The 12,487-nt window shown below is 39.5% G+C and overlaps 1 protein-coding gene across 2 annotated transcripts in view; it reads right to left on the minus strand.

The window, feature by feature from the left end:
• The window catches only part of DPH1 (diphthamide biosynthesis 1), a 149,536-nt gene that overhangs the window by 132,410 nt on the left and 4,639 nt on the right, over positions 1–12,487 (minus strand). Inside the window, exon 2 of one of the 2 annotated variants that reach the window (XM_072429230.1) lies at positions 2,581–2,733. In XM_072429230.1, the coding sequence (XP_072285331.1) occupies positions 2,581–2,733 (153 nt within the window). Of the gene's footprint in view, positions 1–2,580; positions 2,734–12,487 lie in introns of those variants that run through there. The other variant, XM_072429236.1, reaches the window with a different exon arrangement.

The raw sequence follows: 12,487 nt of genomic DNA on the forward strand, positions 1-12,487 counted from the left end.
ACATCACAAACATCCCCTGGTGGAAAAATCTTCCATGTGTATGGGTTTTCAAGGGGAGAAACTAATGGAGGGAATGATTCAGTGAATATGAGATCCACCACTTTATAAATTGACCCCATAGAGGGCCCGAGTGCTCCACACTTTATGAATATGTTGACAGGTGTGTATTAATTAAAGCACAAAGGATTTGACTACAGTAACACATTTTCAAAAAAGCAACTAATTGCATGTCTGACATAAGGGTGGGCTTAACTTAATTAAGGTGATTTGTAGATTAAAGTATAAAAATTGTGAGGGTAAAGCTATATTGTTTTATTTCCTCTACATCAATGGTGAACGACTTTGGAAATCAAAGGGGCCTCAAATGCAGCATTAACATGTCCAAAGGGAGTAGACAATAAAATCTGTACTTAAAGATTGATAGATATTCTGTGCATGAAAAAAAATGGTTTCCCACAGTTATTACGGTTCACATAACCTAAAAACTTGCAAATTCACTATGTGAACAACATTATAATTTTCTTTCCACAGTGTTTTCCACTGTGCTTCAGTTTAAGTAGTTGTTAGTTAATATTCATTTAGTCTGCACATCATAGGGCACTTTACAGCTATCCCATCCCCACTCAATACACCAAAGGCATACTTTACCATAAGACATTGGCTGTGCCGGAAGACAAATTGCCTAAATCTCCTAAAGGGAAAACAAACTGCAGCCAGTGAGGTTCGATATTCTTTCTCTCCCTGGTTCGGACCATGTCAGCCATTGCCAATGTTTTAGGCAACTTGTTGAAGATCTGATGGGCCTCAGTAAGAGTGCTGGCAGACTGCATGTTGGGAAACAGGGCTCCACATCAATTAAACAGATATAGAGGGAATTTAGAGGTCTCATACAGGTGCACTGAAGTAAATACTAGCTGTTTTATGTTGATGTTTCAGTGAGACACATCCTTACAACTAATCTTGGTTATCTTATGTTATATGCATTCCATTGTTGATTCTTTATTGATATTATTATTTGAATGGGTAAGGACTAGATCTTTCTTTAAACAGTACCTACAGATAAAAGTAATTTCATTGCATAAAAACTCAAAGGACTCTATTTATAAAACAGGAAATCTGGCTTTCCCTCAAACCTTCCCTGGTTACTGCCATTGAAACACATGCGAATGTCAGATTCCCTGTTATATAAAGTGAGCCCAATAAAATTTTTGATTTAAAATAATTTTGTTAACAAAAATATCAATATATGTACCCTGGAAAAAGTAAGAATACCCTTGACCACAAAAGCTGTCCCCTTTAGCAGACATAACTTTTCTTGAAGGGGTTTTGCATACCAGACTATTAATCTCTGACCTCAAAATCATCATTTTTACCATACATCTATTCCAAATTCCTGAACTTTGAAAGATTTTTAGGCCATCTTTCTAGCTTCAAACAACAATATGGAGACAGCATTTTCCTGGCACGCTTTAAAAGCTTGTTAAGTTGGTGCAATCTCTTTGTGATTGTATATGCATACATATTGACAACTGGTATATGAGCTACAAGCAGATCCCATGATGAAATGTTAGTGTTCCTAAAGACTCTAAAATGAATCTAGCTGTCAAAATTGTTGCACATGCGCAGCTCAGCGTTAGTTGCCAGATGCCCATCTATCCCTGTGGTTGAATGAACTCCTCCACAGCTACACAGGAGTTACATAATCCCAGCCTGGACAATTAAGATGATTGAAGAATGCAACCAGGAAGAAAGAAGGTGACGCCTTGCAATTGAATGTATACAGATAAAGTTAATATGGTTTAGTTCTGCTTTAGGCATCAAACAGCTCTCAAGCTGCACTGAATGGCTTTGTCAGTCCTGAACAACTTAGTAGTCATTTGAAATCTACTTTACATCTAGATCAGTGGTCGCCAACCGTATGCGCGGGGAGTCGGGTGTCACTCACAGTGGGAGAAACCCCCAGAGTGATGTCATCATGGCATAACCCTGCCCACTTCCCCATCGCAGATCTGAGCCTGGGATGGGGAAGTGGTCGGATTGTGTCCAGGGACAATGCCTGCCTACTTCCCTGAGCCAGGGATTTGTACAGGGGACTTGGTCTGCAACTCTGGCCGGTGCGCTCTGCCAACGGGGTCCTTCTCCTGACCCTGCTTGGCGACCGCTGATCTAGATCATTGTCCTTACAGCCAAATCATGGTTTTCAAGACCCTAGATATCAGAGGTTTAAATAAGGCGAATTTCACCTACACACTCCCTAAAGCCGATCTTATTATTGATGTCTAATTTGGAACATTTCATTTCATGGGATTAAAGTGTAAGTGAAGTTTCTTTCTCACGTGACAAATCTGCAGTTTTCAGGTATTTAGAGTTTTAGAATGGGAACATGACACCAATTATTTACTATCATTTGTTAAAGTATACCCACCTGTATACTGTCTGAATAAAAATGTCATGTATGCTTGTTCAAATACTTTTTTGGCTTAAAAAATTAGCCAGAGATGAGATAATACAAAAAAGAAAAAAAAAGTGTTACAAAAAATGTGAACATAGTCTAAATGTGCTAAAAAGGAACAAACATACCTCTTTTAGCTGAGGCTTGCTGAATCCGCCATATCGTCTTAGGAATTTCAAAGTTATAGTTCTGGGGCAGTACAGAAATAGCCTCCAGTAGTAAAGGATTCTTTGAGATTTCATCTGGTATCTGGTTGGCTACACGACGGACAGGTGGGCGCCCTGTAAAAAGAAATCACAAACAATACTGATTTAATTAAAGGGAATAGATCCAAGGCATGTTACAAAGGTCTACAAAGATTTGTCTCGACCTGAAAATAAACACAAATATTTCCTTTGCTACAGAGTGACAAAGCCTCTCTGCTTCACCTCTCATTTACCTACATTACTTTTTATGCAGTGTCTGGTCTTTTACCATTTGTGATTTACAGGTAAACTACAATATAGGAAGATATATATATTGTGAATATATATATATATATATATTTACAAAACAGTGTTCTCCTCAGGTCATTTTTGCAGGGTGCACCACCCAGCACTTTTCAGTAACCACCCTGCTGTTTTTGAGTGGTTACTGGACAGTTGGGTCACAATACATGGGCTGCCACCCACCTACCGCTTCTTCCCCGGCTGCCACCCTGCTCCAAAAAATTTTTGGGTTGAACACTGCAAGCAAGACAATTTTCTGAACAGTTTATAAAGCACAATTCTTTATTTATATAAATTCTATACATCAAGCTAACCTCTTATATGGTAGTTCAGACTGGTGGTGAGGTTGCTTACTGCTTCCTCCGCTACACGTAGAACCTCACCCACAGCCACCCTCAAAGAATGATTGAGGGCAGCAGCAAAGTACCGCAAGCATTTATGTTGGTTCTTTAAGGACCGATGCAGGGGCGCATGTGGCTGAATCTGTTCCCTTCCACCAGTCTGATCATAGCCCGACACTTAAATAAAAAATAAAAGATTATACGCCCCTTTAAAAAATCATAAACGATCAGCCAAGTAATAAAGAAAAAAATAAATGTTGACACTAACAAGGGAAAACAATTAGATAGAAAAAAAGGAGGAAACCAAGCCAACTCAGGATGAGAACATGTTCTTTTTTATCTTTTGCAGTATAACTGGCCTCCTCCCATACACAACAATGGCTTAATAATTATCTTCATCTCCTCTCAGAAACTGTCAATAACCTGAAATGAGAGAGGCCCAGTGCCTGATAATATTGCAGACAATATGCAGAGACCCCCAGAGCACAATTGCAGCAAACTAATATTGGAGCAGCAAAACAACATTACCTCCAAAAGGAAATCTGCATAATTAATTTCACTATTGTACAAAATGAATTTAAACAAATGAATTTAGTTGAGAGGGGAGGGGGGGGGGGTAGACAGCTGTCAGACGGGACTCGCTAAGCTCCAATTAAAAGCTCAAAATCCTAATTAATTAACCCTTTCTATCCTGCAGGGATACAAGGGGAGCGGTTTAATTTGAATAGGGAGGAGAACCTACTGCTTTCTCATTACCTGTATGTTCTCCAACACTCCAAAACTCAATGAACAGTGTTCATGGGCCTTGCTAAATAGCCATTTATTTCCTTACCTTGGAAGAATATGGTTAATCCTCTTAGCACCATTAATATATAAGTTTCCTGATTTACAATCCAGGGGTAATAACTTCCAAGCAAAACACAGGGGCACTCCACTGTTTTTTGTAGATTTGTATGGCAAATATATGGAGTACTTTTGTTTTATGTAATGGCCCGCTTTGTTAAGTATTCTTACATCTCAAATTCTCTATTAGCTCTCAAGCAAAGGTGGATCAACCGGTAATAATTATAAACTGTGAGAAAAGCACAGGGCTGCCTGTGATAATGTGGGAAGGCTTAAAGAAAATATGCAAAACAATTTTATAGCAGAGCTAAAGAAAAATAACCTATTACCAAAAAAAGCAGACCAAAAACTGAAATCCTGCCATGGAAAAAAAACATGTCACATGGAAATGAATTTGGTCACTCAAAAAGGCTGTAGTGAATGGAGTAATACCTGCAGAGTGAACCTACCTAGGTGATTTTACATTCAAGGAAAGAAAAAGGACAAAAAACAACTAAAAAGAACATGGGAACCAGGTCTCACTGCATCTTGCCTGATGAGGCACAGGAGCACAAAAAAGCCAACAAGTGTAAACCATCCTTTCGCTTTAATGTTAGAACATTAGCCTACTGGATTTTCCATTGCCATTACCTTCCCTTCTCCAGGTGTGGACCTATGCCATTTGTTGCATATATAGAATTACCTCTGATATCAATGGGGCTTCTTAGTGCATTGTCTTACCAATATGATTCCTGCATACCCTGGCCTACAAAGTGACCTGTACATCTACTTGTATTCTGGTGAGTCCCTGAAAAATCTTTCACCTTGTTTTCTAGTTGATGATTCCTGTAAGTTTTTCACCATCTTACCAAATTCCTGTACCTCTGCTTGTCTGCTTTCTGGTAGCCTTCTGCCTATACTAAGACCGTGCTTCACCCATTCCTCAATTATTAACCGGCTTTTAATGTGGCCAGGAATGTCACCTAGAACAATCTACAACCTATGAGTGGGTCCTAGGAAAGACTAGAAGCTCCTATATTTCCAAGCTTCAATGTGAATTACATTGGTAAAAAAAAAAGAGGACCCATACTAAGCCATGACAAGACATACCCCCATTCTCAAACACCCATGGTTTGCACTGTGATTGAAGGACACATAACCAGTACAGTCTATGTAGAAATAAATCTGAACCAAAGTCATCCAGGTCTGAAAATTCAACCAGCCTGCATTGTTGATCCTGGAACAGCAGGAACCAAGACTCATAATACATTGTGTATATAACAGAAACTGCCAGAAATCAAGCTACTGCCAGCTGGATGTTCACCGACCCCCTAATAATGTCCGGGACCCATCCTGGTATACACATTGCCTGTTTCTATTTCTGTCATATATCAAAGAGATCACATTGAGCGCCCAGTTATGGCAGTTTGAGTCTAATTAGAATTTTATTAAATAGCTTTTTTCTGGTTGGCTTATTCACTAAGATAACAGGCATAATCCATAAAACATAATAATCATCTAGCAGTAAGCAGAGCATCTCCCATGCAGAGCTGTGCGGCCCGGAGACCAACATGAAGGCCTCTTGCTGTGGGGAAGCAGATGCATGAGTACATTGTCATTCTGGATGTATCTACAGGTGGCAGTGTTTTCTCCGTCACAATTTGCATTCATATTTGCACATAATTATTTGCAATGCGCTTTGGAGAATATGACTGATGGTATCTAAAATGCATAGCAAGCAGAATAAAAATTAACTGGCTCCATTTCTTGTATTCTTTCTTGTGTTAAGGCTCCTTATTTTCTGCTTCTCCCTTGTGTACATTTCTGTTGTCACAGCATACGTTTTTTTAATAAGAGAATCACAGCTTACCAAGGGCATTGTTGGCTTTATCTATTTTCATATTTTTAGTTTTTAAACATTTAAAGTAGACTCTAACTGAATGGCATTTATTTTGCGAAAAAAACATTGTGTATCAAGCAATTGACTTTTTATTGAATTGTTATCACTTTTTTTGCATCTCGTTGTTTATGGAGAATTCTGCAGTCTCTTTTCAGCCACTTCTTACCTGTATGCAATCTAGAGATGATACACGGCATTTCTCAAAGTTAATTTCCTGATGGTGACAATAAGGGACCATGACTGTATAACATACACTTAAGCAGTTACGTGGAGTCTCCATCTGAAGCTCGTGCGATAGGGTGACAATTTAGAAGCGCAATAAGGACAGAGAGAGACAGAGCGTAGTTACACTATACGAGGCAATGCCAAAAAAAAAAATATATATATATATGTGTATATTTACTACAGTATCACCAGGTTATTTAAACTCCAGATTTAAAATACTGAAAACCAATTTTGCAGTGATTTAGATTTTCTCAAGCAGTCCTGTAGTGCGACACTAAACCAAATACATTTTATGGTTCTAAGGGCTAATTCACCTTGGCTGTGAGGTTGCGGTGCGTGTGATGAAAAGGAAGGTGTGAACCTGCCCTAAGAATCAATGGGACACACTGGATCAGCCTTTCTCAAACTTTTTAACTTTGGGAACCCTAAAAATAACTTTCAGAGAACCCCTTTCCGTTATTACTATATCCACAGCTCACAGTATATTAGTATGGTGGTCAGTGGGAAAAATGTTATCTTTATAGAAAATCCTTACAGCCAAAAAGATTATTTGTTAATGTCAGTTAAACCAGCGGTCCCCAAGGCTCTGACCGGTGCACCCCCCAGTGGGGTCAGGAGAAGAAGGGGGCGCATCGGCCAGAGCCGCAGACCATGTCTCCGTCTGCATTGCAAGCTTAGGGCAGGGTTGTGTCTCTGGACACAACCTGCCCACTCTCCCATCACAGGCTCAGACCTGCCATGGGGAAGTGGTGGGTTCTGGCATCATGACGTCAATCTGGGGGAAGTTTCTTCCCCTTTGAGTGACACATGGCTCCCTGTGCATGCACGACCCAGAATCCGTAAATTTAGAGGTCCGAGACATCCAAAAGGTTGGAGACCACTGAGTTAAACTGATCTGAGAGGCACATTTTGCTGATTGCTTAGGAACCTCTAGAAATCTCTGTAGGAACCCTAGGATTCAATGGAACCCTGGTTGAGAAACACTGTTCTGGATACTATTCAATGCTGATACTTCAGTCCCAGGGATACAAATGACCCAGCAGGTGCGGGTAAATATAAAATATTTAAAGGAGACATCAGGAATGATAAAAATACATACAGACATTCTTCATTTAGCTACCAAGTTCTACTCTTAGGTCTACATCATTAAGTGAACTAGTCATTAAGTGAGGAGCACAATAAATCCTGATTCCTTGGAGCTGCGAGTGTGCAGCATACTGAGGTGTCAGGAATACTGCCAGCCTGTGAAGCCAAGGACAGAGAGTGAGGAACAGTGCTAAGAGTTAGGAAGCTTAATGAAGTGACACCATGCTGCCATACACGCTATAAGTTCTTGTATCGTGTACTTTGAGCGATGGAGGTCCAAGGGAACTGTTAAAAAATAAGTCAGTAAGTGAGGAGTATCTGCATTATCTCCTAGAAAATATCATAGTATGTAGCAGCTGGTAATATGAACCTGTTTTTTGTTTTTTCTTATAATCTGTAAATTGAAAAATATTTACACATACTGTATTGTACCAAGTATATGGCATTGGCAGATACAGTATACCTAACTTATTCAGATCCAGAGGTAAAAATACATTTTCAAAGGGTCAAGAAACTTATATGTCTAAAACAACATACACATCCTAGATAATTCGCTAAAAAAATGATCATGATCGTCTCAGGTGAAAGTCTGGAATGTGTATACCGGTACCCGAGTGTCATTGCAGCATGGTGAATACCTTACCCAGGATGACCACTGACAATTCCTATGACATAAGATTGGAAACGGTTTGTCCTTCCCCTTTCCATAGCACTGTGTGTACAACAATATATTGTTCTACTATCATTGGACACAAAAGGCAAAGTTTACATGGGTAGTAGGAATATCAGTTCCTGGGTGGCTCCCAGCATCTTGCTGGTTATTAAGCTGCAACTGCTATATTCGTTCATAATTACCACCTCCATTTATTGGGCAGCCACAGGTGAAATGCCACATGTACAGGTAGTGCCCCAATTGTAGGCATGGGTCCACCCATGTTCCTGTTTATGGCACCATGATCCACCCACTTTTCATTTCCCAGCACCAGGCTCCACCAACTGAAGGCATGGGTCCAGAAGGAAGAATCAGTTTCTCTATGACATGAGGTGTCAATTAAACTGACAGAGGAGCTAGATGTAAAATATATTTATTATTGTTTTGGGAGGGGATAAACTGGGCAATTGTTCAGAGGCTCCCACCTTAAAGGCCCTGCACCGGAAGAGCTGCACCATTTGAAGCTTCCACTGATAATCTGGAGCCTCAGCTCCAACAGAATACCAGCAGCACTTCCACCCTTCCTTTTGTAGCACCAGGCTGAACCCATTGCCCCTTTCACAGCACCATGATCCATCCACCTCCCCTTTTACAGCACCATGATCCACCCATTTTCCCTTTCACAGAACCATGCTCCACACACCTTCCCTTTTATAGCACCATGATCCACCCACCTTCCCTTTTATAGCACCAGGCTCCACCCACCATTCCCTTTTACAGCACCAGGCTCCACCCATCTCCCCTTTCACAGCACCAGGCTCAGCCCATCTTCCTTTTTACAGCACCAGGCCCTACCCATGTTCCCTTTAATGGCACCAGGCTCCACCTACCTTTCCTATCAAGGTACCATACCATTCTTATTACTATGTAGCCTCTGTAGTTTGAATAGTGAAAGTTAGAATAGACTTTAAAGGCTATATAAACCTAAAAACAAAAATTCAGCATACTACAGCTTACCAGCCATTGAGGTAGTAGCATTTTTCCATGGCTTCGGCCTGACTACTATTCCCATAGGCGCTCTGTCATTGGAAACCACAATTTTTTGAGGCTTTCCCCGCTTTGTTTTACCTTGGTTGTTCTGGAAAAACCATGCTTCCTATCCATTGTTTTATGGCCGTCCCACAAGCTGGACTGCAAACATGTCGTCCTCTGTTCCTCATTATATGGTGGTTTGAAGGGTATAGAAAGTTCGTATTTTCAGCTCCAGCAAATGACAAGGACATTATATTTCAAGATCACCAGCTTTTTTCTTATTTCTTATTTCAAATGTTCTTAGGCTGGAAAATAAAACCTAAAGCACCCACCCCACATTAAGGATTTATAGGCTGCAATATATTAGGACAGCCATTTAACCAGCATATCTTAAAATAAAGATTTCCCTGCAGTATTTATGTACAATAAGACAGATGAATCAGTTTTTCTTGGCCTAAAATGTATAACACAAATCTACTCCTATACATAGTATACAAAGCATAGGAATAATAGCACTTTTCGTATATACAGGTATACAGAATTAGGCAAATTATTTTCCCATTTCTGACTTCAAAATGATTTGCCTTTCAATGACCATTCACCAGAGACTGGTCCTGATAGCCATGATATCGCCAGTAAGCTTACCTACAGCATATAAAATTCAGCTCATCAAAGACCTTAGACTTTGGTTAAATACAACCTGGGATACAGATTCATCGGATAAGACCAAATGAATTATTTATATTAAAAAATAAAACGTTAATGACCATAGGTTGCCCAACAAAACAGACTGAACTTCCAATTACTCCTCTCAATTAAATAACTGCATAATATAAAAATATTCTGGACTATTGCAATAGATGCACACAGTGATAATGACACAGAAACAGAAAAGGTCCGGCTTACTAGACTTCATTATCTCAGACAAAAACAAGGTGAAAATTCTCAACAGCAGAACAATCACATGAGCATGGAAACTGTCAAGTACTCGGGAGGATCAGCGGATGGGCGAGACACAGAACAGTTCTGTACATACACAGAAATAAAGGGAGTTGGGAATAAGATGTCATTAGAGCATCTACAGAATTAGGGAGGGATATCTGTTGCAAGTACAGAAGGTATTAGTTGGAGATAGCCGCAAAAGGTTAGAAATGTGGTAGACAGCAAGACAATTGTAAGAGGAATTGTTCTGCTATGAATGTTTTGTAAAGAATAGAAAAAAAAACAATCTATAATAATGAACATTCTATAGTGGGTAAGAAATAAATCACAAGTACAAGTTGAGAAATAACGTCTTTATATAAGCAATGCGCCTCAGAATTTAAGTCAATTAGTTTCTTTTTTGCAATGGAAGAGACAGTTCCCTAGTAAAGACCCCTCCACACCAAAATCCTCCCTTTTTCTGGGAGTATATATTTATTTTCATGATGGCCCAGCTCCTCCACATCTTCAGCTATCTACAATCCCTTTTTTATAGCTACCATGGAAGAGGAAGTGAAGGAAAATACAATAGAGAGTCATAGTGAGTTTGCTGGTCTTGCCAACATCAAATTCAAGATGGTGGGGTTTTTAGATGTCTACCCAAGGGAGGCTTTTACAAGGAAAGAACATACAAAAAAGATATATTATACCTAAGGGAAACGTACCCAAGATGTACTTAACCTCTCCACTCTCTAGAAAGAAAAGTACCTTTTTCATTCAGTGCTTTCAGTTCTCTCCTAGCCAAAAGACACCCATGTCATTATTTTATTGTAGTTATAAAACGCCAACATATTTAGCAGCGCTTTGCAAAGTCCAAAATCAGGTCACTAACTGTCCGTTAAAGGGCTAGGACTCATTTAGGGGGGAACCCATTGACTTACCAATGTGTTTAGCAAATAGGAAACCCAAGGAGGAGAAGATATACAAACCATGCAGATAGTGTCCTGGCTGAGATTCGAACCTGGGACCCCAGCGATACAAAGACAAGAGTTCTAGCCACTGAACCAATGTGGCACCCATATTCTGCCTATTTATTGTGAGCCAAGCCCATCGCATACATTGGACTCACAATACCCTAGGTACTGAGCAATGTTCACATTTAAATATGTCTGGCAACAAGATCTGTAAAAATAAAGACGCTGATGTAAATGTGCTTGATTATGACAAAAGCAGGAGTTGAAGACTTCTAAGGGAATTGGAATGAATCGAAATAAAGACTTTATAGGGTAAAATCATCAATGCCTTCTTTAATAATTTGTAGGTTAGAGGAGACGCTTTTATTAATAATATTAATCTGTAATTATAAAGTGCCAACATATTACACAGCGCTGTACATTAAATAAGAGTTGCAAGGTCAGACAGCTACAAACAATGACACAGGAGGAGGAGAGGACCCTGCCCCCAAATAGTCCATTACAGAAATAAAAAAGGACCAATAATTTACAAAAATATATCATCCCTTACCAGCTACTCATAAGACAAACTTAGCATACCTTATAAGACACAGCCCAGATGTACAAAAGGGCAGTTGAATTAATTTCTGTCCTATCCTGTCGATTGTCTAAACGGAAATGTTTTTATTGCCAAGTGTACTTTTATTAGACAAGCCTATCAATAAAAACCATTCACTCTATAATAAAAAGCAAAGCACAAGAGTGTTTAAAGCAAGCCGGGTATCTTTATTTCGAGATGAGGAACAGGTGCCAGGAAAATAAGAATGGCAAAAATTCTTCAGAATGTCTAGCAATAGGGCAATATTTTACATTTTGCACCAAGGACAGACAACCCTGTGATAAGGATCTAAAAGAACAGACAGGGAAGGAGAAAAAGGGTAAAATTATTTACTTTTAAATACTTGTTTGCAAATATATAATTATACAGGGACATAAATACTTGCTCAGTACAATGAAGGGTGTTCCTGCCTAGTTGTGATCCAAAGTTATTGTGCGGCAATGTTCCTCTGTCTCAGCCGACTTCCATTATTCTGGTCAGTTCTGGCTAAACCAATCTGAAGAATGTCATACATATTCCAAACTGCCTATGTACCGGTAACCTGTGTGCGGTCCTTCAGAATTAGTTCAATAAACACTTTATTAAAAATATATATCCAGCCAGGTAGGACCTAACACTACTTATTTCCTGGTAAATCTAAAAGGGATGGTTCAATCAAAACTATATTCTTAACTTTCTTTTATTTCCTCAAAATTTAATTCATCTGCTGGAAACAAATGGAAAGATCAGTGTATGTTATGAATCACATGAATCAATGTTGTAACATAGGCACGGCTAAGAACAACCCGTGTGACCGTGCTTGGCGTTGTCCCGTCCTGCATACCTACCTAGTATTTCGTTCAACTCCCTAAGGAGATCAGTGAGGGGAGAAGGGAGGTAAATATATTTCTCAGAGCAAGTTGGTGTCAATGAAGCCATAGAACATTGCCTTTTCTTGCATGGGAATGCAATGGGGAGCAGAAGTTCCTTAGAAGTCTGGAGTTTGCAAACATCCAA

This window comes from Pyxicephalus adspersus, chromosome 1, assembly GCF_032062135.1.
Source record: "Pyxicephalus adspersus chromosome 1, UCB_Pads_2.0, whole genome shotgun sequence".
NCBI classification, from domain to species: domain Eukaryota; kingdom Metazoa; phylum Chordata; class Amphibia; order Anura; family Pyxicephalidae; genus Pyxicephalus; species Pyxicephalus adspersus.